Source organism: Caloenas nicobarica, chromosome 1 (assembly GCF_036013445.1).
Source record: "Caloenas nicobarica isolate bCalNic1 chromosome 1, bCalNic1.hap1, whole genome shotgun sequence".
In the NCBI taxonomy this organism is placed as follows: Eukaryota; Metazoa; Chordata; class Aves; order Columbiformes; family Columbidae; genus Caloenas; species Caloenas nicobarica.
The window spans coordinates 11,026,487-11,054,164 of record NC_088245.1 but is presented as its reverse complement, the minus strand read 5'-3'; the positions used below and the strand labels follow the sequence as shown (position 1 = coordinate 11,054,164).

The 27,678-nt window shown below is 39.2% G+C and overlaps 1 protein-coding gene and 1 long non-coding RNA gene across 2 annotated transcripts in view; one reads left to right on the top strand and one right to left on the bottom strand.

The window, feature by feature from the left end:
* The window catches only part of CACNA2D1 (calcium voltage-gated channel auxiliary subunit alpha2delta 1), a 408,307-nt gene extending 396,264 nt beyond the window's left edge, over positions 1-12,043 (bottom strand). Inside the window, exon 1 of the mRNA XM_065643236.1 lies at positions 11,403-12,043. Coding sequence (XP_065499308.1) covers positions 11,403-11,497 — 95 coding nt within the window. The 5' untranslated portion in view covers positions 11,498-12,043. The remainder of the gene's footprint in view (positions 1-11,402) is intronic.
* A 182-nt stretch (positions 12,044-12,225) lies between these two features.
* On the top strand, positions 12,226-25,261 carry LOC135984530 (uncharacterized). The gene is made up of 3 exons (XR_010605644.1): positions 12,226-12,285; positions 16,518-16,631; positions 25,209-25,261. It is a non-coding gene; the product is annotated as an uncharacterized LOC135984530 (long non-coding RNA).
* The last annotated feature ends 2,417 nt before the right edge of the window (positions 25,262-27,678 follow it).

Sequence of the window (27,678 nt, the reverse complement as noted above, 5' to 3'; positions counted from 1 at the left end):
ACTTATATGATTCCTATCATTCCAAATTGCAGTGCTGAACTCTAGAACTAAATGCTTAAAAAAAAAAAAAAGTAAATTTGCAAAAGCCACTTGCAGTTATCCTGCACATTATTAGACATGGCATTATTTTGAAAAGGAAAGTATTTCTTTCTTACAATTCCATACTTCCATAAAATTGTGTTTGTTCCTAATCTGGGGGAACATTTTTCAACGCCTTCCGGCACATTAAGAAGTTGTTTTTTACACGGACACTTGCTCAGTGGGGCACGGACAATGAAGTGGTGTCAGAGCTTATCATTGCAAAGGAAGACAAATGACCACATCTGATATCATGCACGGTTTCTTTGTGATGTCTTACTATTCCCCTCTGTATAGCCTAATACGATCATGTATTACATTTTATTTCATGTAATTTTTACAATCAGGCCTTGACAATGATGACTTATTCTGTTGCAATGAAACCTGTATGTGTTTAATCAGAAATTATCTCATGTGGATTCGTCCTTGCACTCAGGGTTTAAATGATACAGGACTGATACTCATTTTGCTGAAATTACACTGGTGCAAAGAAGGATGAAATTGGGTACCTAATCATTTCCAAAGACATTTAGAGTATATCCTGAGACATACTCTTAGTCATACAACAAACTAATGACTCCTTCATGTGTTTCTAATCAGTCAAAAGTGGCTGTAAGGACCAGATTCTGCTTCAGCTACCACAAAGCTTTTCCCCATAAAGTATACTGAAATCTCCTCAAGACCTGTTCCTGCACATACTAGTGATCCTCTCCCAGCTTATATATTTACCTGCGTAATCGAAAATATCTTCAAAATAGATGAAAATCTAATCCAAGAAGATACTAAGGCAAGAAAAGTGGCTTGGTAAATAACAAAGAAAAGAAAAATGTCAGTAAGGACTACACTTACTGTTACTATTCGTGGCGAGCCAAAACAATTGCAATAAAAACTACGTTACTCCTACTTGAAATCTTGACAGCCTTGGTGATTATCAGGTAATTAGTGATTGCTAACGACCATCTTAGGCAAGTTGCTAGTCCATAAACACAAATAAGTTGATGCTGGACCACCTAAATAACACCAATAATGTACTTTTATGACCCTTCTTCTTACAGAAACAGGACAGCTTGCAATATGCAACACATTTATTCAAGCAGGATGGCAATGGGGTATCATTCCCATTTTAGAAATGGGAAAAGAAGCAATAAAACCAGCAGTAGCCAGTGCTGCAAAAGAAGCAGGTAGCAGAGCAGGTTAATAAACTCAAGTGTCATGAGCCCTTGGTTAGTATTGTCCCCATGTATTGCCTCTGTTTTAATTAGAAAGCACAAAATATACACAGTGCAAACGTCACATAAACTGGGCATCTACATCTCCAACTGATTTCAATGGTGAGAACAAAGATTTGCCATGTGGTAAAGGGGTGCAACCAGCACGGAGCGCTGGCATGAGTCAGATACGCTGGCTTCTCCTCACAGTACTGTCTGCAGATTTTTGCTGACTCCTCTTAGTTTCTAAAAATGTCGTTAAGCTTCTGCTTTACAATCTGTGTACATCTGAGAAGTACAGATTGTGGGGATAGAGTTCCTCTAACTCCCCAGATCTCAAGTTACCAAAAGAAGTAGATATGATGATACCTTTCCTACAAAGATTCTATTAAAAAAAAAAAAAAAAAAAAAAATCAAGAACCAGGTAAACCAGGAAAAGTTTGATCATGCCAGTTTCTGAGGTAAGATGGGAATACAAGAAACATACATCTTAATAAACAAGGCTTAACAGCTTAACAACACTTTTCAACTACATGGGGCTTCAGAGGCATTAGCTAACAAATTAATCTTGACAATAAACCCTGGCCTGACTAAACGGTAAGATACTGCAGTTTCCTACGTTACTGAGAAAAACTAATGTGGAAAACAAAGGTACAAAACTTAAGAAATAATGCAAGGCAGGTAAAGGGCAGATATTAATAGAGATATACAATGATAAAGAGCTCAGCCAAGATACAAGCAATTCCAGAAGTACATCATAGAAAACACAATTAGAGTATTTCTGATTAAATAAAAGTAAATTAAAAAGCCTATTATCTCTTCTATTGCTATTCTTTTTCCTTTTTTTTGTTTTTTTGGTTTTTTGTTTGTTTGTTTTCAAAATTGGTGCCACTGGATTCATTGATGAGAAATGTCTCAGATCAATAAATAGTTGCTGCATTAGGAAATACACACCTAGCTAACCATCCTAACAAAGGACACCTTTCCACAGAAGATGATGGTGCAGGAAAACTCATGGCTCACTTCACTCAATTTCCACCATCTCTCACCACACATTCCTATATGTATGTCTCTTCACTGTAACTGTTTTCGAAAAAAATTCTAATGAACTTGTTACATCCGTATGTAAAAAGACTAAAATAACACATGAGGCTAACAGAAAATATGAACATTCAATAATCTCTGCAGGAAGCATTCTAAATAGAATCATAAAATTGTTTAGATTGGAAAAATCCTTTAAGATCATCAAATCCAACCATAAACCTAGCACTGCCAAGTCCACCACTCAACCATGTCCCTAAGCACCACAGCTACAGGTCTTTTAACCACCTCCAGTGATGGTGGCTCGACCACTTCCCTGGGCAGCCTGTTCCAAGGCCTGACAACCCTTTCCATGAAGGAATTTTTCCTGATATCCCACCCAAACCTCCCCTGGTACAACTTGAGGCTATTGCCTCTCATCCTATCGCTTGTTACTTGGGAGAAGAGACCAACACCCTCCATGCTCCAACGCCTTTCAGGCAGTTGCAGACAGCGATAAGGTCTCCCCTCAGCCTCCTGTTCTCCAGGCTGAAAACCCACAGTTCCCTCAGTTGCTCCTCATCAGACTTGTGCTCCAGACCCTTCACCAACTTCATTGCTCTTGTTTAGACATGCTCCAAGCACCTCAGTGAAATACTTACTGAAGAACAGTATACTATGAATTATACTTTAATTCAATTTACTAAAAGAAATCAGCCATATACTGGGGGGGAGGGCAGAATATCTACAATATCTATATTAATATCTGCATGTGAAACCACCACATTTCTGGATTAAACTCACAAAACAGGGTATCAACATATCTCACAGGGCAGGGCACTCGGCAAGTAAAGAGTACTGCCTCCAAGCACAGAGCTGTATGTAGGACCCACAAGACCTGTAGCAGATAGAGTGTTCAAATCCACACTGGGGGAAAATCATTGATTTGAGGGTTCATTCAGTCATTTACAAACTAAGCCATTTTTCCCACTAGTCCACATCAGAATATCATAAATCAAAACTTGACTTTTAATGGACAATTGAACTTATCATTCAACATTTTAACTGGTCTAATGGGATATTGGATCTACTTGTGCCAGAGCAAGTTATTCACCTGTAAGAGTAGGGAAAGAAATGGTAAAAACTCTAACATTGTAATTCATACTTCTAGTAATCTTTCATTCTTCTCCTTATTCCTGTACTATTGATAAACACGTTTCTTCCAGCTCAGAGTGCAAAATATTTTACTTAGTAATCATCAACAGAACAGCCCCTGTGACTTAATTTTTTGCTATGGAAAAAGTTTTAATTTCTAATCAAGAGTAAATACAAGCCAGATGTGGCAAACCTCTACTCATTCCAAGAACAAAGAAAACTTCCCTTTTACTGGTTTCTTTAACACTACCTTAGTGCAGAAAGAAAAACGCAGCATGATATTAAAAGTGACAACTGAGAAAAATGGCATGCCTTGATTTAGGCCTTAGCCCTGCCACCCTTACCCAGAGACCTAATATAACTTTATTTTTATGCCTACTAGAAAGAAGATTTAGTCCATGCTTAGCAAAACGCAATAAAAATCCCAGTAAAGATAAGGGAGGGAGAGAGTATGTTGCTGGGAAGTGTTTCAAGCTTTTAGGCCAGCCTAGTGGGGAGCTGCACAGAGGAAAAAGGAGTACTTGAGTTAGAAAGTTGCTTAGATAAATCAAGTTTAGCTTTTCTTCTTTAAATAAAAATTAACATAATTTGTCATCTGATTACTAAAACAGCCAGACTATGGACTCAGCAACTCCTTCGTGTTCTTATTTACTTCATAAATCAGGTCAAAAGTGAATCAGAATTTATTATAATGGGTAAATTTGAGAGTCTTTGTTCGTAGACTTCAACTGAAGCTTTATAAGCGTGAGGGTTAAAAAAAAAAAAGGACAACTGATCCAATATATACCTCCATGTTAAAGACAATGATTGCTGTGTAAAAAATTATTCTTAGCCCATATTATCCATAGGACACATTCTTCAAAAAGATCCTCTTCTTTCTGCATTCATGGCTCTGGAGAAATGGAAGACATTCCAAAAATGAAAAAAATGCTTAAATCTCTATGTAGAAAATCCATTACAAAGTCAGACTATAGTTCGGGTCCTGACCAATTCTCAAATGAGGAGGAGTGAGAATGTAATTTAAAGAGAGTGAAAAATCCAATAAAACATTTTTATATTAGTCAGCAATATTATAACTTCACATTCATATTCTATGGGTATTTCAGGCCTGCCTCAGATAAAAAAAAAAAAAAAAGTCTGATTTTGAATTACTGTAATTAACTGCAAAAGCTTGCTGATTTGTTGATGCAAAATAATGTCAATCTTTTTCATAAACTTGTTAGAATATTTGTAAATAAATAGTAAAAATTATACAAGAAACAGAAATTTGGCTCTTTGTCATAGGTTTGCCATTGACATGTAAAGAACGGTGGTGTAAGGAGCGACATAAGTGAAAAACCACAGTCCTTTCCATAAGATCAGCAGTGTAACATTACCAAATAGTGAGCCATATTCTTGTTAGAGTGAGCTTGTGAAAGACGAAGTATATTTTACGTTTCACCCTGAAAGTCTGGCAAGAAAGACGACATGAAATGTTGAATTTTCCTAGAAACGGCATAGGTCAAAAAATAGTCTGGAAAGCACTACAGAAGGAGAAGACAAATCCCTCTTGAGCTGAATAGCTACAGGCATACGCCATTAGGAAATGCTGAGATATATTTTGAAAACCTTCACTCTTAAACTGATTATTTTTTTCTGAGAATTTCAACAGGACTTTAATTTCAGCAGCATAGTCTGGCCTTAAATTGAGAATATCCATGAACATCATTGAAGTCTGAATTCAGTTGCAAGTGATCTCGCTATCAGCGTTACCTGTTTGTACCTTAACGTGAGCCATTCCTGCATCACTACCGTGTGCATTACACAGTACTGCTTAACATCCAAATTGTATTCTGCAAACAATATTGATTCCAGTTCTCTTTTGCTATTGGAAATCAGGAGGGAAAGAAGAATCACAACACACTAGTAGCAATAAGCAATTTCCTACAGTAAGCAATGGCGCAACTGGTGCAAAATCCAGCTCTTGGTCAGATCCCAAAGAAGAGAACATTGCCCAATATATGTTTGAGAAAAGTTGAGTGGGATCAGGCTATTTAATAGATGCAACATGAGAAATAAGCCAGAGCTGTAATCTCAAATGTGAATCATTCAAGTGTAGTATTCATTGATACCTATCTTGCAGCAGCTGCAGATGGAATGAAAAAGTCTATACAGGAATGAGCTAAGAGTGATCTAAGACACATCACACAGGTGCTGCCCAGGGGTGGCGGCAGAAATGCAGTTATTATTTTGTACTTCTTAAGTTCTGTGTATTTTCAAGGTGCTGGATATGTTTTACCTGGACACTGAGGACACTGAACTGTCATTCGTACTTTCAAGAAGTCTGATTCAGCATGCATAAAAGACATAAATAAAGGATGGCATCTGGCTTTACCAAATGATAGCTATGGTCCAACAATTTTATTCCAGTGTTATGTTTGAGTACATCGTTTCTGTTAAAGCAGATATTTTAACAGGGCACAAGAAAACAATATTATCGGTAGTCCATAATATCAGCTTTTGTCACTAAGTTCTTTAAGCTCTCTAAGCACAATGTGCATCCCAAGCATAGAGGGATCAAAAGCCCCTGTATTGCTGCAAAGAAGCACAAAACAGTCTGGGGCCCAGCTCTGCCTCTACTATGTTCAACAACAGAGAGAATGAGCCATTTTTCTCTTAAACTACTAAAATGCTCCTAAACTGCAACCCCTATATCGCTGAGGTTTAAGTCAAACATTGGTCTGGAAGATAATACCACCTTCGGTAAAGGATTCTCATAGAAAGGAAGAATAAAGTCATAAGCCTGTCTGATCACAGTTATCAGTGGGCAACTATAGTCTATTTTGTTTCTTTGTTACAAAAGATTAAAGTAATAATAATTTGACCAGGCTTCCATCAATTTAAAATGCTCTGCTAGATAAATATTTTTAAGATCTGTACAACAGGCCTTCTATTTAACAATGAATACATTTCAGTCTAATGTGCTGCCAAGCTCCAGCTCTAGCAGCTGAATTCTTGGATAAAATCATTTTGCAGGGTATGAGCAATGCATTTCTGAAAATAGCATCACTGCAAGATGAAAGATGGCAAGAACCTCTACAATGCTGATTTATTTCCATGAAATTTTGTCTCTTATAATCAGTGTATATTTTGACATTTTCAGCTGAATTTTCATACTTAATAAAACATAAATCTATAGAATTTGTTAATTTTGAGGCCCCAATATAAATGTCTAATAGGGAAATAAAATAAGAAAAACAGAATAAAAAATAATACCCATTCACAATTTACATCTAAAATATGTAAAACAGGAAAATGCTTTGTGGATCTCAGTAATTTGCATTTATCACCACCACACGTACAGAGACACTCACAAAAAGAAACCAACACCAATCAACAAGCTGTTTCACACTTGAAGTATGTTTCTACTAGAGGAATGCATGGGAGCGATACTTTTTAAAATACCAGTGGGTTTGTACATCTTGCATAACGGTCAGTATTCCTACATGTGCTGCTGAGAAAACACTAAAAGGTGATATTGCACCTTCCCTGATTCTAAGTAGATTACATCTTTTGGCTTTCTTGCCAATTCACTGATATGAAGGTACACTTCAGCAGATGATTTTTTTCCTAATAAGGAAGAATTTTAAATAGATTGGAAAACAACAATTTTCAAATGAGAAAGAGCCTGGTATTTTACAATCCATTAACACAGCTGTCTTTTCTAATTAACATCAGCAATAAAACTGGCATTCTTCTGTCACAGACTTTATGCTAAAAATGAGATTATAGGTATATGAGAGGTGTCAAAATCTCTAAGTCTGACAGTAGAAACAGATTAAAAGAAAACATCAGAAATATCTTCTGTCTACATCTGGTCACTGATTTTGCACAGGAGGTGATGCTCTGTACCAAGCCCAGCTACATTCTCAGCAAGACCTACACTTGTTAGGTCCATGTACAGAAACCAAAAATTATGAAGGTCCTGGTTGTGCAAGCCCTAATTCATATGACTCATATAGACTTCCCTGAGTTGTCCCAATGACACCGAAACAGTAAGGATGATTCATGAAAATTAAAAAAAAAAAAAAAAAAAAGGGAATACACAACTTCTTTTCTGGAAATTTTCTGCCTGCATACATATGTATATATGTTCAAATGTATATTTTTCCTCAGATGTTTTACATCAATGTATTTAAGTAGCAGGTCTGTCCTGAATATAACATATAATATAATCTCTACATACAGAACAGGTGATTGAAAGGGGGAAAAGGGATAAACAATAAAGGAAAGAGAGAAAATGAGGGGCAAGGGGGAAATCAGAGAAAATAAAATAAACTAGACATTAATCTATATCCAGAATTATGTAATTACAGAAAAATATACCACTGATATTGAACGACTTCATCCGAGGGTTCACCAAAATTAAAATATCTGGTTTGTTTTCTTGGTTGATTTTTTTCTTTTTTTTAATCAGTACAGACAGGGTTCTCATCAGGAAGCAGTAGGTACAGCTTTATATCATACACTACTCACGATCAGTAAAAATACAAACACTGCTAAGACATCTTGTGCCAAAAGCATGCTTAAGAATTACAACTTATTTTTAAACTCAGGGCTATCTGTTTTGATGCAGTATAGATTAAAAAAAAAAAAAAAAAAGATAAAAACCCACAAAAATAAAGTGAGTCCTATGCTGCCTTTATCAGGAAACATACAAACTACATTCATTTAAAGTATTTTTTCTTCTTAAGTCTGTATAGATGCAGATGATAAATAAATATATATAGCTACAAAGAAAAAAGTGCTTTGCGTACTGTGTTAGCAGTAGTATGGTTGTAGTGACAGGAGTACTATATACAAGCAGATTATTATGAAAGTGCAAAATATCTGCCATGCTATGCGTATAATTTAAATATTTGGAGTTGCTATGTTAAAAGTAAGAGCATGATACCTTGCGCCAACATACAGTAGATCCCTAATACATGATACAATGAAAATGATACATTTTAATGAAACCTAAAATGTATCGATCTGTAGCTAAGCCTTACAGCTAAAGATCAAGACATAATTACCGCTATACTTAAGTAGTTCATTAAAGAAAAGTCTTCAGTATTTGCAGTGAAATATTCCAACACAGGAAGCAACAAATGCTATTATATCACTTGCTCAATTTTTAAATGAAAAATTAAGGCTCCCATTTTATACAGCATAATCCTTCACTTGAAATTCTCTGTGTATTGCTGGGCAAATATATCAGAGCCTTTTTGCCTTGTCAGAGGAATAAAATTAATCAAATGACTGAGATTCTACGAAACAGGCATTACTTAAACCTTCAGCATTTTTTGCTAAAAATGTTTCCTACTTGTATACTACTGCATTGGTGATAAGGACTTCTCAATGTTTTAGTAAAAGCACATGCTGAAATATTTACTGATGCAGAAGGAACAGATGACTGAAGGAAAAGTGATTGTACACTAATGAGTTGTTGATGAAATCATGAATTATATAGCCATGAATGTGCACATTTTTCATACAACAGCTGGGAAATACTGCTTCCTCAGACCAACATTTTAAGTAAGAGAAAAGATGCTAAAGATAATGGGGAGAAAGCACCTAGCTAAGAACATAATATCTGCAAACCTTCAGTTCTTTAATTATTAATATCCTTTCTTTGCTTTATTTTCTTCTCCTGTGTTTTTTTCCTATTTTTAATATTCTTAAAATATAAACTATTTCACATTAAGGGCATTTGCATCACTTCTCTTTGTTCTTCCCCATTTGTAATCTATAGTAGGGAACAAAACAGTGCTGTCAAGTCTTAAGAAAGAATCTCCAAAATTGTTTTCTCCTTCACCTGTTACACCATTACTTTTTGCAAAGCATCACTCCCTGCATCAACCTGTTGGGCTGTCTTCTAAATGAAATAAGTCTTATTTGAAAGTTGATTTAATTTCAAAGGGGAAACATTACTATGAAGGATGGGCAGGCACTATAGATTGTTTCTACAATATTTCAGTGGAATGATAATGAGAAAAAAGAAAGCCAACAGCGAGTAGATTGTGTGGAACATGGAAATGCTATTGACTAACTTTATATTCTGAATTACTCAATCATAAGTATAGTTATAATTAAAGTTATATAGTATGTTTCTCTGTCGACAATTTCTATTACCATGACTGGCAGTAAAGATAATTTCTGAAGGCAATTATCAAACATGAACAGAGGGACAAAAACAATTTTAAGGAAATATCACGTGATGTTTTGCTAAAAAAGTGTTTTAGACTTCTATTTGAAATTAAAATAATAACATATAAAAAGAATGTTGTATAATTTCACCAGGTTACATATTTCTTTCTCTTTAAAAACCAAAAAAATCTATGTAGAAGATAAATTGTAATTAGTTGTTTATGATAACCTTATCAGCTCACTAAAAACGGTAAGTACAGGAGCTCAAACACAAGAAAAGCAGTGACTTAAAAAGCCCTGGCTTTGTATTTTGTCACTCTTGCTTCTACATGACATATCTTTATAAACTGTAACACGAGAATATTTCAAAGACTAATTTTCCCTTCAGTGAAAGGCAATATTTATTCAACTTAGAAGATATTAAGTGGTTCTTTTGCACTTATCTTTCTATTCCTTTCATTTAACAGTGCGAGCATCTCTTTGAGTCTTTCATAATGGAACCGATACTCAGAACTGAATCCAATTATAACAACCTACCAGCAGTACTAATTGGTGAAAATCCATGGCGGGTAATTGCTGTAAACTCATCCTTCTGCACAGGATGAAAAAGGGCAATAAATTCTACCCCGCGCTAAACAATAGGGAAGACTACCAGTAGCACTGTTTTTCTTATGTAAAATGCATTAAAGTGAGTCATCCACTTAAAGTTACCTACTGGTAGTTTAACCCAAATTCAGGGACTAAGTGTTTCAAAAAAAAAAAAAAAAAAAAAGAATATAAAGTAATAAGTTGAGGAAGTGAGAAGGAAAACACGGTCATTAGTCTATAGTGTTTCGTTGTGTTTATTTTTTTTTCCCAATCTGTAGGCGAGTGTCAGATATGATGTGTTGGCTTATTTTTGCCTTTTATTACACGCTTTCATTCCATGATCTTTTGCACTCCCCTGGGCAACACTTTCACGCCAATAAGTCTGCAGTGCTTTAAAGATCTCTATCTTACGGCCCCGCCAAACAGAGAGCTGCTTGCAGCGAGAGCATCCACCTGCTTTCGGGAAGGTGATTTTGGATAAGTACCGATTTGCAAGGCCAGGGCTGAGGAAAACAGCTCTTCAGCGGTGTTGCTTTAAGCATGTGAAACCCCTCCGGGGTGGCACACGCGTGCGCACACACAACCCCCCCACAACCGCGGGCAGCAAACAAACCCTGCGACTGTCACAATATTCGTGGTGTGCGTTGGAACCCGGCCAGGCAGGAGTGAGGCTCAAAACTCAAAGCAATGCTCGCCCTGCCTGCTACACGCTCCTGCGGCTTACAAGCAAGAACATCTACCTTTCGCGTGGGTTTTAATAAATTGTTAAAGTTTTGGGTTGTTTTTTTTTTTGTTTTTTTTTTTTTAATAGTGCTAAAACTCCAGCCAGGCTGAAATAACCTTTGTGGGAGGAGAGGGCGGGCTCCGTGTAACTCGAAACTTTCCTCTCAGCATCGCTGAACTGCCAGGGTATATTTAGAGCTGGGATCCGCTCTGGAGCGGGGCTGCGAGGTAAAACCTTTCTCTCAAAAGTGCCGCCGCCGGCCGTGACCGGGGCACTCTCCCCTCACCCTCAGCTACTGTGACTCTTTTCCAAACAAAAGCAGCCGAAACCCTGCAATTTTTTCCTCACCGCCACTTTCCGCCCGGACTTGTATTTCCCGTTGTATTTTCGCCGGCACAGGGATGCGCCCCCGCGCCGGCCGTACCCCCCGCCCCGGACCCCCGGGCCCCGCGGGGACTTACGTGGTGGCAGAAGGGAAAGGTCCCTCCGAGGAGTGGTTCATCACCAGGGACTGGAAAAGTGTCAGGCTAAAGACCAGCAGCCAGCCAGCAGCCATCTTCCTGATCGAAGATCGATCCCCTTTCCCCAAGTCGGCGAGACGGCAATAATAATAAATTCAATTACTGTGTGTGCGGTGGTGTGGGGGGGCTGTTGTTTTTTAAAGCCTCCTCCGCTCCCCCCCCCACCCGCCCCCTCGCGGGAGGCGCAGCCCAGAGATGTGCGGAGAAGCGGCCGAGGGTGGGAAGGAGGAGGAGAAACGATGGAGATCTGTGGGTGGAGAGGGGGAAAAGGAGAGAGAGAGATACTCTACTCTCTGTTACTCCAGCAGCAGCTCCAGCTTCATCTGATCCGCCGCCATCAGCGCTACTTTTGTAACAGATCTCCGCTCACTCTGTGTGTGTGTGTCCTTCCCTGATTTATTCTCCTGATTGCAGCGCAGAAGAGGCGGAGGAGGCGGGAGGCAGGCGGGGTGTGGGCTCCTGAAGGGAGAGGAGGAAAGAAGGGGCGAGAGTTGGAGACGGGCAGATCGCTCCCGGCTCCTGCCTTCCCTGCCGGCGGCGGGGGAAAGTCGAGGCGGGGAGCGGGGGAGGGCGCCGGGCCCTGTGGCTGCCGCGCTCCTTACAAGGCAGCCCAGGAACTCCCCGGGCCGGGCCGGGCCGGGCGGAGCCGCCCCCGGCGCCGCGCTCCCGCCCCGCCCGCCGCGGGGCTGCGTGCCGCACCTCCCAGCGCCCGGACGCTATTTTTAAAACCGCTTCGTGCCTTATTTTAATTCCTCCTCCCCCCACCTCCGCCCTGGTAAGAAGCAGCCTCACACAGCCCGTGTGCCACCAGTCTGGGCTGCATGTACGTATGTGTTTATATGCATCTATAAATGCCGCTCTTTCCGCCGCTGGCTGTAGAAGCGCTGCTCGGCGCGGAGGGGCGAGCGCGGTGCCTCCCGCGCAGCCGCCGCGCCCCCGCGGAGCGCTGCCCGCGGAGCGGAGCCGAGCGGAGCCGGCCCGGCGGAGCAGCGCGGCCGCCCCCGCCAGCCGCAGGGTCCCGTCCGCGACGGCTCCCCGAAGCACTTCTGGGAAGCGGGCCCTGGGGGCACGGCTGGGAGTCCTGAGGCTTCGTCCCCGCCCCAGCCGCATCCTTAACCTAGATATTAATTTCAGATTCTTTTGAAAATACAGAGGACAAATTCCCTCTCCCGTCCTTTATTTTACCGATGTTCACGTCTACCGGTCTCTGTGGCAACTACATTCTCCCTACAAATGGAGAAAGTAATTCAGGGAAATATTTCTCAGCCTATTTACCAAAGTAGATAAAAGTTCAGTCACAATTTCGATTTTATTTTTGATCCGTGGGTTGTTGTTTTTGTTTGCTTGCTTTTCTTTCTTATGTTTATATGTTTTTAATTATTTAATGAAATATTATTATGTTTATATTTCTATATATTTGATAATTCAACAGGTGAAAATGAAAGAGCAGACTCAGCATTCCTGTAATTTTCACATGCTTTGTATTTCAGGGTCACATCATCTTGAATGTATTAACTCACAACAGTTTCTATAAACCAGAAAAGTGCTCATCTCTATATTTAAAGGTGGCAAAAGGACCAAAGCTGAGATCCACAAATGAAGAATTGAGTGTTCACATCGCCCAGGCTCCAAGCCAGCATAATATTTCAGTTGCAATCTGTAAAGCACGCAGTCACTCATCCGCATTGTTTCGGGATTGGAGCTGGCGCTTTGGAGCTGGTGGGAAGAACTCTCAGTTGTCTTCACCTATCCACCTACCTGCGGATATGTAGGATTCAGGGCTTGGATGCAATTCCAAAATAGAAATTTCTGAAATGATATTGCAGCCTGCAGACTCAAGCAGTCTGAAGAGTGTGTATAGACCAGCTTCTGTAGGTCTCCCATGGCTTGACAGCTTTGCCACATGAGTGGCAACACTTCAGATACTCAGCCGCTCTGCTTTCCTTTGGGGATGTAGAGCTACCGATGGTCTTTGCTGCAAGTTGTGACAGGTATCTGCAGAGCCATGGGCATGTGACACAGAGGTCCTGCTTCACACAGGATGTACTGAGATGAGATCCAGGGTGGAGAGAAGGCATTGGGGAGTGGAGTAAAAGTTTGGAGAAATGCACATAGGAAAGAGACTGGAAATGTAGAGTAGTTCATATTGCACAAGGCCATAACAGATTTACTTCTTAGACTGTAATTTAAGACATCTCTTCACTCTTGGGGCCCCACACTGTTTAAGGGTGGCATTATCCAGTATCAAGAGGACATCAACTCAGTTATGAACATGAATATTCCCAGAAAAAGAATGTTTCTGCTCTTTGATAGGACACTGAAGCTCAGCACAAGTTCATGCCTAAACTCTGCTGAGATCCACAAACTAGATGTTCTTCTGTTAATTGTGCTCCAAAACACCTGCACCCTTGCAGTGGGCAACACAGTGATGCATTAACACTCTGGCAATGCCCTTTCAGCATAAAGGAAGGAAATGCCCCACCTGGCTCCCTCCCTAGCTGAAGGATCCAGCATTCACCCAGGTCAGCTCTGCTCAACAGGGAAGTGCTTGTGTCCGGTTCCCAGCTGTGCTTCCCCCAGAGGCCCACACACCGCTCACCAAGCCATGGGCGCTGAGCTCGGACAGAGATGCTGTCCCACAGAAGTGGGCCAGCAGAGAAGGATGCACACATTGGTCAGGGCAAGAGAGGGTGCTGATGACTGTGCAAACCCACATAGGAAATGGTTGCAGTACATGAGTATAAGCAAGACCACTCTCCTTCAGACATTCCATTTCAATATAAAGTACAGGAGACATAGAAAGATCAAAGAATGAGAACATAAAATACTTTTCTGTAAGCCTACATTCCTGGTGCTTCATTCCTCATTTGTAGAGCTCCTTACGGCAAGAATTATTACTACTAATAATTCCAACAACAATAACACACGGCTAGCAACGCAACAGGGCAATGCATGGATAGGTCGTCACCCACTTAGTACCTCAGGTCTGGATTGTGACTGTTTCATCAGTACTATGATAATACACTGTAATGATAGCTGAAACATGGAAAAGAAGCTAGAGAAAATCCCACCATGTTTTAATGTAGCAATATTTGCAGCATCAGATCTTCCATGCTATTTACAACTCTATAAAAAGACTCTCTGCAAGGTAATCATAGAGTGAACACTACTGAGGTGCAAGTGAATGCCTGTGGAGCTCACTGAAGCTCAGGGCTGAAGGAGAAGGGGCGTCTACATGCAGCTGCAGCATGGAGGAGAAATAGCCAGGTGAGGGCAACCTGTGGGGCATTCATGGGAAGACTCAGATCTCGGATCCACGACACAAGTTCAACCAGCAAGCTTTACAGGATTTACAAGCAAACTTGGACAAGAGCCCAGTTTTGAGAAAAGCTGAACTCAAGTAACAGTTTTGCTTCAAAATGAAGTGAGGCTTGAAGCTGGGTTTTGAATTTTTGCTCTTTTTTCTGAATTGGAAACTTAGGAAGCCAATATCACCGTGAAGCACAGGGAAGAAAAGAATGCAAGATTTACTCCAGAAGTAACATGTTATTTACTCTTTACTCACCTGTTTGTTTCAGCTAATTCTTTATGGCTTAAAAATGCATTTATGTGGAACATGTTTATTAAAGATGTAGAATGTTTAGAAATATTGACCTTGTCCTACAAACGTGTGGGTATGAGTAATTGTGTTTAAATGAGTTCCTGCTAGCTTTGATGGGAAGGAGTGATTGACTTAAAACATGTTAACAGAATTAAGTTTCTTGATATTTCTTCATCCTTCCATGTAGTTTCATCATTAAATTTTAAAAACTCATTAGAATCTCCTAAGTGATCAGTTTCTTTACATTTGATGGTTATACTGCTTCCCTACATAGTCATGTTTCAAACTCTATCTTAAATATGTGTTTTTTACTTCACGGTAATGTTGCACTGCAGGTATTCTTATAACTAATGTGTTAAGGTTCCTAAACATCTATTACAGCTGACAAGTCTTCTTTTTTAAGCACTTAAATACAGACTTGAATGGCAAACCATGAAAATAAATCTTTCTTTATTCTTCACCTCATTCTAAATGTATTGCCTGTCATACCTGACCAAGACCTTTCTGCGAAGGAGCACAGAAATGACAGGGATTGATATAATGAAAGGTGTCTTTGTTACAAAAATTTTGCTTCACACCTTCTTGGTGGACTTGGCAGCCTTGGGTTTACAGTTGGACTCAATGGTCTTAAAGGTCTTCTCCAACCTTAGAGATTCTATAATTCTGTTCTATGATGTTAGTGAAATTGCTGGGAGTCTTTCAATTGACTGTGGTGGTCTGTAAACCAGTAATAAAAATCCCTGTCGCAAAAATACAAAATTTATTTTGCATCAAAGGCTTCTTCTCAGTTCAGTATATCAGTAACCAGTATTAATTCATGATCAAGCCTTTCTCTTTAATTTCAATTTCTGGGTAGATTATTTACATTTTCAGAAATTATTTACACTGTCGCAAATACAGCATAAGAGACAAAGAGTTGGGCCTTCTGTGTCTTAGCCGTTTTTCTTAAAAAAACCCCACAGTTATTAAGTTAGAACCAGATTCAAAATTTTATTAATCTGGTTTTATGCTTGTATATAAAACTCATTCTTCAGTAATCAGCATTGTCATCAAACTTTTGGAAAACAGTGGCAGTTTAAGGCTTAACATGTACAGTGTTTGTAGTACTTGTGTGAATAGATAGCATGCAATGACTAAGTGTCTTAAGTGCCCTTTTTCTTTTTTTTTTTTTTTTGGTTGTATTTAATAAATCAGTAGGGGCTGTTATTCTCGCAGACCTAATCTGAGCACACTTCACCTCTGTGGTTGGAGTGACAAGTATTTTGACAGATGGAACCCCAGATGTCATTCAGTTCAGCCAAAATGTGCTTACTGAAATGCCGCAAAAAGTATGACAGGGTCTTAACCAATACCTTTTTGTTCCTGGCATGTAATACCTTCTTGAAGTCTGTGTGTTACCCAGGGCAGGAGGGGGTAATCTTACTAAATAATTCTCATTCTGTTTGCTTTTGCAGGACTGACTGGAGAGTGCAAGCAGCCTGATCTCAATTTCTAATTTCAGGGGAAAAAAAACCCAACACCCTCTTATTGAATTCTGCACCAGATGGAAATGCAAGATCTGGCCCATTGTAAGTGAGCTGAATTGTTTTACATGTTTGAATCAAATATCATTTTATATTGTGAAAATTTTGTGAACTACATCCAGCAGCAAGGTAGTCAACACTGTTTTGTTTTCACCCTTGTTTTTATTCACATTTGAGTGCTGAACCTAGTAGCAAAACTTTCCTCTTCTGATATTATTGAGTTTATTTTTTTCTTGTTATTGTCAGATTTGAGGAAAACATTCATCTTAATTCTAGTTGTGACAGCAGGGATATATGCATTTTCACACTTAAAGTTTTTTAGTTTGATTGGGTTATTTGGACACTGCTGTTTAAACCAACAATAATATAAAGATAGTTTAATATTGAAACTTGGAGCCCAGCACAATAAATATTCTCTTGGTGTGTACTGGAGAAAACTATCTTAAAACCAAGTGCCAAGCTTGTAAATCTTCATCCATTTAAGGACGAAGCACAGTGCAAAATTTATTCAATTATCACTGATCCTGATACATCTACACAGGACACTGTAGCACTATGTGGTGATAGTAGTTTGGTTCTGAAAGGCTCTATGTTCATGCCAGTATAATTATTATGCTTCTGAGATTGGAAGGAAAGGGAACTTTTTTGTTCGAGAATCACTATATTGTATTTCACAGTGTAATGTATAAGTGCTCATTGTAAATCTCATATTGATGTTGTGACACTATTCACAGAAAACCATAAATGCCAGTAATCTTGCTGAAGGAAACCCTCAATTATAAATGTTAAACTGTGGTATGTTCTGAGCTTGTAAAGAAAGATAACTTCTAAGAACAGTCTTATACAAATAACATATATGTTTTATATAAGGACGAATTAAGTGACACAATATTTTTGTACAACCTTGTCTATCTTCCACCCAGCCCCTAATCTATTTTAACTTCATTTATTCCATCCCTTCCATTGACTTTAATCAGATCTAGCTTTCTTGAACCAAAAATACATATGCATTTCTTCTTTCACCTCCTAAATCAGACATTTTCTCTCCAAATTTTCACCCTATGAGAGTCATCCTTACACCAGTGGAAGTTTACTAAATGTGAGTGTGCTACTTTCCTGAAATCTGGTATCTTTCAACTTCATAGGACTAAAAAAGGGTATTATTACATCATCCAGGACAACTATTCTCTGAGGTGGCAATGAGAATATTCATAGTAAACCACTTTCAGCCAAATGGAGTGAAGCCACCTCAATATCTCATACCTGCTTAACCCTTCAAACCTAATTAAGCAGTTGGTTATGAAAGCTGCATTCAGAAGTTATTGCTGAGATTTTAATTAGCAATATTCCTGCGAAAGAATGGCTACACTCATGCCATCCAGCCACTGATGCTGCTTTGGAAGTTCAACAGGGTGAGCTAAAGCTTATCAGGAAAGTTGTATCTGACTCCCTCCTTTTGGGAACATAATTGTTACTGTTCCCATTCAGCACTTGTTGAGATACACACGGACTATCTACAAGGAAACAAACAAACAAACAAACAAAAGGTTTCTTTTGTCTTATCCAGTAACAACAGCCAGTACTACACTTTTAATTACATGACTATTGTTTAAGTGACTTGTACTCCCAGCTGAGAATGACAGCCCAAGAGTGTGTGAGCATTGGTGTCTTTGGCTGAGGTATTAAACATGAACGAGACATGATATTTTTCAGAGAATTGTCTCCAAGACCCTTTTATAGAATGGCATTTGCATAAGGTGTTAGGTCACCAACCTCCCAATGCTTTTAAGTTTCAACAGCTAGGAAAAACTGGTGATCTGGGCTCCATTTGTAGTCAATGGACATAGAGCAGGACCTCCATAGAATGATGCATCCTGTCTGAAAACAGGTGATTGAGGTGATATCGGTCTCCTATTTTATCTGTCTTACAAACCATTAGTGAGCACAAAAATAACCCAGAAGGAACATGGAGCAGGGAAAAGAAGGAAAAAAAAAAGTAGGAATGAAAGATAACAAAGGAAAAGTAAGAGTTAAGAACAGGAAAGGATAAATTCAGAAGAAAAGGTATGCATGTGGAAATGAATACAAACCAGTAAATTTATATATCGTAAAAGGAAGCCAAAATTTTAAAAAGGAAAGGAAAAGGGGTGTGGCAAAGTAAAGTGAAACAAGAAAACAGGAAAGCGAGGGGGAAAATAAAATGAGTAGGAAGATGAGACATTAAGAGGAAGGAAAACTCAGAGCTGAAAAGGAAAAGATGCACGTAAGTGAGAAGGGTAACAAAGAAGAAAAAGAGGAGGAAGAACATTGACAGAGGTTTGGTCTACACATACTGATGTACACATTTCTGCTTATTTTAGTTTTAAAAGATGACAAATGAGGAATCCTAATGGTACAAAAGACACATATTGATCAAGTCTTTGAGTATGTCGGGGAAGGACACTGTAGAGTGACACAGTATAAAAAGGATATAAAGCTACTGGAGAGTGTCCAGAATAGGGTACAAAGTTGGTGGAGGGTTTGGAGAGAAAGCCGTATGAGGAGTGGCTAAAGTCACTTGGTTTGTTCAGCCTGGAGAAGAGGAGACTGAGAGGAGACCTCATCACAGCTACAGGTTCCTCACAAGGGGAGTAGAAGGGGCAGGCGCTGAACTCTTCTCTCTGGTGACCAGTGGCAGAACCCAAGGGAATGGCAGGAAGATGTGCCAGGGGAGGTTCAGGTTGGACATGAGGAAAAGGTTCTTGACCCAGAGGGTGCTGGACACTGGAACAGGCTCCCCAGGGAGATGTCCCGGCCCCAAGCCTGACAGTGTTCAAGAAGAGACTGGACAAGGCCCTCAGACACATGGTGTGAATTTCAGGTTTGTCATATGCAGGGACAGGAGCTGGACTCAATGATCCCTGTGGATCCCTTCCAACTCAGGACATTCTATGATTCTATGTCATTGCTGTGCCCATGCTGGGCCCTGTTATGCAGGATTGGGCCCCACTTTGCCCCAAAACAGAGGTTATTTGCTCAGATAAGAGAGGCCATGCAGCTTCTGGTTTAGGAGCACAAGGCTCACTACTTGGGCTTGGGGTAAAGGCAGAACTCTCTCCTGTATAATACAATATACTTCAATCGGATAATACAGTGTCTGCTACACATTTTACACAAACTGCAAAAATGATTTAAGGTGAATTTGAGTCTTGTGTACACCCATAGTTTCTTATGAGAGAAGCTAGTGGGATAGATGGTAGACTTTATGCCAAGTATCTTTAAGAAATAATAAAATAATAAATAAATAATTATAATATTCCATCTCCTATAAAGCCTAAGGGCAATACGTTCTCTCAGGTCTTTCATGATTTATTACAAATCTTTAATTGGCAGTTCTTAAAAAATTCTGATTCAGCTTTTAAAGTGGAGAGTCAAAAGATAAAAGAAACTATAGGTAAACTTGCACATCTGATCAGCCCCAGTCTCTAATTAAAATGAAGGAATGGATTTAAAATTTACAATTCAAGCTTCTGCTATCATTTTAGCTGTGAGTATTTTATGTTGTCTGAAAGTGTAAAGTAAAATTTTTGTATGTGCCCATAAGGTCCTATACCTATACAGGTCCTATTCCTTCCAGAATCATGCTCCATTAAACTATGTAATAATGGTGTCATTTATTCCTCTGCGTTCATACTCCTTCTATTGTCCAAACTGTTTCACAAACCATAGTATATCAGTACAATAATGTTAAGCCCCCTTGTTGTCGTCAGCTCTGCACAGTTTGCAGTTCCATGCAAACCCAAAAGGGCAGCTCTGTACTATCCACTCCAAATGCTGATATTAATTATGTTGTAGACTTCATATTGCACTTGCAGATGTTATTAATTACTGTCACTCCCAGTTTAATAGCTGTTTCTATAGTAACTATGGTAATTTAAAGGTGTGAAGGGAGGTAAGTTGAGTAGTTGTTTCTGTTTGGTTTTGTGGGATATTTTTTTTTTTGGTTGGTTGTTTTGGGTTTGTTGTTTTGTGTTGTTTTTCTAAAAGGAGGACAAAGACAATCTGACAAAATATATAGAGAGATATATAAAACCAAAAATCTCCAAACCCTAAGCAGTGCAAGATAAACAAAAAGTATTGACACAGAGAAATGTGAATGTTTTCAGAAGATATCAAGCTATTTAAATGATCAGTTACTTAAATTAACAATATGTTCTCACTCGATCCTTTTAAGTTTAATCCTAGTGTGAACTTTTTGGTATAATCTGTAAAGTCCAGTGAAGTCAGAGTACATACAGTGCAAGTAAATGTGGAGCTATGTCTGTCTCCAACATCACAGATTTCCTAGATATAATCGTGTTACCAGCAGTGCTGGTTTAGAACTAAAATTTTTGAAATCATAGATTTCTATTACTTGGAAGAAAGAAGACTTAGCATGAATTTAATATCATTTATGTGAATTAAAAATTAACCACATGACTGTGTCTCCTCAAACTGAAATACAGCTTTTTACATCCACCGCCCAGCACATTTACAAGAACAAGAGCAAAGTGTATCACCTAACACACCGAGTAACTGTATCTTTGAATCATCTGTAAAATCTACCTTTGCTGTTGTGTAAGAAGTGTTCTGAAACATCTAGATTGAACATCCTTGTAAAGGCAGATATGGATGATTTAATATTTACTCTCATATCAGAAAATAAAGGGAAAATAAAAAGCAATTATTGCAATTGCAAATTATTGCAACTTGAAACTACTGTGGGAAAAAAAAGGTGAGAATTGTTTTGATATTTCAAGACGATATGTTGAAATAAGAGAAATATTTCCTATTCAAGGGATTTTTCAAGTATTTCTTTACATTTATAACCAGTGGTCCTTAAAGATGATTAAAACTGAAAGAGGAAACAGAAAATATGGTTATTGACAAAATCTATGTTTTCTTAAAAAATAAACTCTTTTCACTTTGGGTAAGTACTGGCACTCTGTAGGTAAATATGGCGATCATTTATTGTATTGTAACTCTTTAACTGTCATATTAAAATTATAACAGTCTGAGCTGAATTTCCATAAATAGCTGTGATAGAAAACGTGTCTCTAAATGCCCACTTCTACCTCCCTAGAGTACAGAAAGCCTTTCCCCCATTTTGAAATGCAGATGACTGACTCCAGCAGTACTGCAAGAATTTTCCCCTTTTTATTACCAAGGGAAGCCCATTGTCAAGTCCCACACGTGCCCATCTGTGCTCTGGGAGTGAAATACAGCCTTTGTCCCCTGCACTGCTGAAATCCTGGTTTCAGACTTTAAGTAGGTCAGAAGTGGTGCCCAGTTTGTGACTAATCTTCAGAAAGGTACATAGCACCTCAATTGCTTGTATATATTAATAGTTCAGTATTCAAAATTGTCATCAAACCATCTACCTAAAGCACATGGTAAGTAATAATAACCCAGGGCAAAATAAAATAAACACATAAAATTAGAATCTGGAGAAATAAAAAAAGGCTCTTAATGGTTAAGAGGATAAATCTGGACTGAGAGTTTTCCCTTTATAACACAGACCAATATTTTCCCAGCCAACTGGGAAATTCCTGTAGGACCTAAGCATATTCTGCTTCCCACGCAACACTTTGAAGCAGAACTCCTCTTTGAGGAGAAAAAGTTCCTCTCCACAAGAGGCTACTGCTAATTTCTCATCTGGCACTGTGGACTGGATGCCCACGTGCACTACCCTGAGGGCAGCTGAACCACATGGGATCATAGAATGTCCTGAGTTGGAAGGGACTCACAAGGATCGTTGGATCTGACTCCTGTCCCTGCACAGGACAACCCCACAGGTCACACCGTGTGTCTGAGGGCCTTGTCCAGTCTCTTCTTGAACACTGTCAGGCTTGGGGCCGGGACACCTCCCTGGGGAGCCTGTTCCAGTGTCCAGCACCCTCTGGGGGAAGAACCTTTTCCTCATGTCCAACCTGAACCTCCCCTGGCACATCTTCATGACATTCCCTCAGGTTCTGTCGTTGGTCACCAGAGAGAAGAGATCGGCACCTGCCCCTCCTCCTCCCCTTGTGAGGAAGCTGTAACCGTAATGAGGTCTCCTCTTAGCCTCTGTCACGTCCTGCCCTCAGGTATGAGTTGCGGGGGAGAAGTGACTCAGGTTCGTGGGTGCCCTTTGGTTGGAAAACAGTATGCACAGTACCTAAGGTCTGCAAACAAAAGGCTCTTATATTGCAGCTTGGCCCAAACGGTATATGATTCGGTGGCGGAAGGATTTACATTATTGTAGGTTCGATTGGTAAACATAAAAAGTTTGTGGCATATGCAGGGTTGTAAATCTTATGTTACTATGTTACTTATAGAAGTGAAAGCAAAAAAAGGTAGAAGTATGGGAAAGAAAGAAAAGAGAGAGAAAGATTCCGCCATCCTTACAGCTTTGCTTTATGTGTGATGGAGTTCACAGTCTTGGGTCCAGCAATGTGCGGTGTCCTCTGATGTCTTGTTCAGTTCATGTGATGAGACTGGTGGGCAGAGTGGGCCTCGGGATGGTAGGTGGGCACCGCCAGTGCTTTATAGCCCTCTGGGTTGCCTGCTTGCATAACTTTTGGGCTTTTGTGGAGGTGTTATTGTGAAAGAGAGAAAAGTCTGGGGGGAAGGGGTGATTGAGAAAGATTGACAATTCATGTTGAAGAGTCTCAGCTTTTCCCTTTGTGCCATGCTGGGCATATCAGAAGGTGGAGCTATGTGCCCTCTGGCACGTCCCCCACATCCCGTATCTGCCAGCCGGCCTTGTCTGTGGCTCGTTAGCTTGTCATTGATATGTAAATCACAATTCACCCTATAGTGAAGGTATCTTCTGTGGCTGGATGAACTAGTTTTGCCACAATATTTCAGCCATTATCCTTATCAGTACATGACAGTCTCCTCTTCTCCAGGCTGAAGAAATCAAGTGACTTTAGCTGTTCCTCATACGGCTTCCCCTCCAAACCCTTCACCAACTTCGTAGCCCTCCTCTGGACACTTTCCAGTAGCTTAATATGTTTTTCACCCTGTGGTGCCCAGACCTGCGCACAGTGCTGCAGGTGAGGCCGCACCAGTGCAGAGCAGAGCGGGACAATCCCCTCCCTGCCCGGCTGGCGATGCTGGGCTGGATGCACATCTTTCATGATGTCCTGCAGAGGAGTCACCTCACCCCCTCACCAGTGATTGCCTGAGAACAGACTGAAGCACCTGCTAAAGAAAAGCTGTAGCAGCACTAGATGGGGCCACTGTGCGTTATTCCCTTGGAACAGAGTTCCTTTGTTTCTTTTTGACCTTGGAAACTTCTTTGGCCCTTGTCTAGCCTTTTCTTCTGGCCAGTCTCCCGAGGTCTGCTTTCTACGTGTAAAAAGAGATGAGAGGGAGATCGTTTCGGAAAACATGAAAAGTCTTCGGAAAGCGTCAAGAGGAGGATATAACCTTGAAAGTACATGGGTAAAGGAGGCAGCAAACCTAATGCAGGGTCAGGAAAATAAAAAGGATTAATTAAAACGTACTAGATGAAAGATGAAAAAGGAATATAAGTGCTAAGTATTTTTCTTTGTAACAAAAGCTCTGCTGAAAATCAATGGGGAAAGCATGGCTTTTATTTGAGCAGCAATTTGCATATTAATATTGTGATAGCATTATGCAATAGTATATAAGACAGATTGGGTAAATAAAGGCTGTGACCAAACATTTCAGCTTTTCCCCCACGTCTATTCAAAATAAAACTGGCAGAATGTCACACTGTAGGCTTGCCCTTGATTTGTTTCCAGTAGAACATTAATTGATGTGTTCCCCTGTTTTGATATGTGATTTACAAGCTCTATAACTCAAAGTGTGATTACAGCCAGGCTAGCAATCTGGATGCCAAGGCTCATTTAAGTGAACTGTCCTGGATATTTCACTCTAGAAATCGTGGCTTTCTAAATGTGTGGGAGGCAATATTAAGCAGTGGCAATCAACAGCCAAGTTTTCTGTTGGTGTAGCGGGAGGGAGTATTTAGAAATAGCTAGTGCATCTGCTTTGTAGCTATTTTTTACTCAAACTGGAAAAATCTCCAATGTTTCAAACAAAATACCCACAAAATACCGGAAACGTAGACGTCTTCACAAAGAACATTCTGTATTTTTTAAAAATGTTTCTTTCAAAGCAACTAAAAGGAATGGAAGAAGAATATGTACAACCATAAGAAAAAAACAAACAAACAAAACACAATTTTCTTCCCCTAGTACTTCAAAAATTGCTTTGCAAAACTCTTGGTAACCTAGAAATTTTTGAATTATAGTTTAATTCCAACACAATCTACAGTGGCTCAACTGTGACCCCTGATACCAAGGCTATAATGGAAATGGTGAAAAAATCAAGCCCATTATTTTACTACCTTGTGTAACTATAATAAAATCTAATCTATCTATTTCATGTTTCATCTAGTTTTGTAATATTATTTCATTTGATGAAAGATGCTTAACAGGAAAAGAAAATAAAAGCACTTTTTAAATAACCCTGTTGTTAAAGGAGATGTAGCGAGTTTGTGCATCAAAGAGAAAGTAATGTGATTTTAAGTTTATTTGATTGAAGGCTGCTTCCAGTACAGCATCTTTACAGGTTAATATCCCTTTGTTACAGATCATTTCAGCTCACACTTTAAAATCAGCTAGAAGGAGCAGAGTACTAGAAGGTGGGTAAGGCACATTACTACAACTTTGCAGAGTGACAACTAGCATGTGTTGGCATGTGCAACCAGCAGCAGTAAATTGTTGATAGCAAAATATTTAACATATTGAAAACACAATACTAGTTTGTTTTTTCCTACATTGAACCTTCTCTCTGAAAACTGTGGGTATAAAGATTTTACTTTTAGGAGAGCACTATTGCTTTGTTTTTAACAATGGGATGTGTTGTCATTTTGTAAGTGCAACTGCCTATGTGCAGGAGAGAGGTCAACTCTATTACTTTTTATACAAACTTGTATTTTTTGTTCCTCATCATGGTACTTGACTGATTTTTCAATGGGCCATTTAATGATGTGAAGAATACTTGTTCTTATTATACATACTGTCTTTTATTTTTTCATCTGTTGTTTTATTTATATGGTTTTGCACTAGAAAGCCAAGCACACCTTGGTCCAGCCTCAGCCTTTTCAGTCATATAGGCAACATGAAATTTTGGTGTGGAAGCAAAGTGGCTTCTTAGAAGATGAAGGAGCTTATGAGGGTTCGAAGAAGTGAAAATAAATGGAAAATAGCAGTGTAGTTTTGATGTGGCAAGAAGAGTGGGGTAATTCAAGAGAGATCAAGTTTGGGAAATGGGGCTGATGAGAAGAAAGTGGACTTTTGAAGAAGTTTGAGGAGGAGAAATGAGCCAAAGAATTTGTAGGACAAGACAGTAACATCTTTCCCTGTTGCTTCTAAGATATGAAGTTGCTGTCCTTGGCCTTCACTCCAGATATTTAACTGGTCTTTACATATCTTTGAACTTTACCATGCATGCAATGTCCTGGGTATCAGGAATGAAGCCTTTAAATATTCTGTGAAATTCCACTGTAGAGACGAAAACAGATCTAGAAATATGGTTGCAGCCTTGTGTATGCTAAGTTCCCCATGGGCCACCTTTCCAAGCACTAAAATTTTCTTCTGTTTGCACCTAGCTGAGTGAATGAAAATGCAAATAGTCAAGGCCAGGTCATCCTGTGGCTTGGAGCTTCCTGCCAACTGGAGATATTAGAATGAATTTCTTGCCGATTTTGTTGTGTGAAATGAGGATGCTAGGAGCTGGCAAAGCATGCTCAGAAAATGTTGTGTTCCTGAGGTCAGAAAGGCTTAGAATAAAATAAGAATTGCCAAAAATCAAACTGAAATTTAAACAAGAACCAGAAGTTTCACTACTTTCATAAAAGAGAGAAGCAGAGGCTTCTCTGAGGTTAAGGGAAAAAATGACATAGCTATGGCTATGTCACAGCTATGACATAAACTTTAAACCAAAAAAAACCCTTTCTTCCATGTTTCTGACCTCGGTTTTATAAAATGCTTCAGAAGATATTTTGAAGGTAATTAAAGACACAGAAAAAAAAAAGTGATAAAATACAACATGGGTTTACCAAAGACTTACTTGATCATGCTGGATTAAGATGGTATTTTCCTTTGATTTTCTGGACAAGGGAAATGAAATGCATCTAATCTACCTGGACTTTTACAAAGCATCTGATACAATTCCACAAGGAAAATGATTAGTTAAATAGAGAAGTCAGGGATTAGTACAAGAATTTTAAAATGGTTAAAGAACAGACTTAAACGAGAAAAAGTGAAATGTTGAGGTGAAATGCTGGTTAGACAATTACCTTAAGTATTAGATTAGAGACTTATTCCATCTAATATTTTCATTAACCTTGGCTCATGATATGCAATTTTTCTGTTAAAATTTAATGAAAACACAAAGGAGTTACCAATATGAGGGAGAGTCAAACATTTTACAGGATGAGAAAGATGAATGATGATGGCAGTAACAGGGTAAGAAGAAAATTGTGACTTTAGGGGCCAATAAAAAAAAAAAATTGCTGGACATATTAGCTGGTTACAGGATGACTACGATCCATTAATATTATGTAGATGCAAAATAACCAAATACAATCTTGTAATCTGGTTCTGTTCCTTGGTATTGGTTTTATAAAGTACTTGAATTAGGGCTGAGTGAAGAACTGGGAGTTTGAACCCTGTTTCTTACCTTCCCATGCAGATATAGCCTGTGAGACCCCATTGTGACTGTGGAATACACTTCTGGCTAAGCAAATAAATTCAAACTGGAGCAAGGGCTAAGAAGGGTCATGGGATTAAATATACTTTGCTCTTACAAGCTGATAAGGACAGAGGAGGAGCATGACCACCCTCTGAAAATGTAAGAGCAGACAGAAGAGAGAGAAGACACATTTTAATGCTGGTATAAGTGTAAATGGGCACAAATTAATCATAGATAGATAGATATGAAAAGGAAAATCAAGACCATCAGAGCAGTGAGAGTCTATGAGGGCAAAAAGAGCAGGTGTGTTTCCAGCTCATGAAACAGAAGCAGCACTGCAATTGTCCTTTTGCCCAGACCAGTT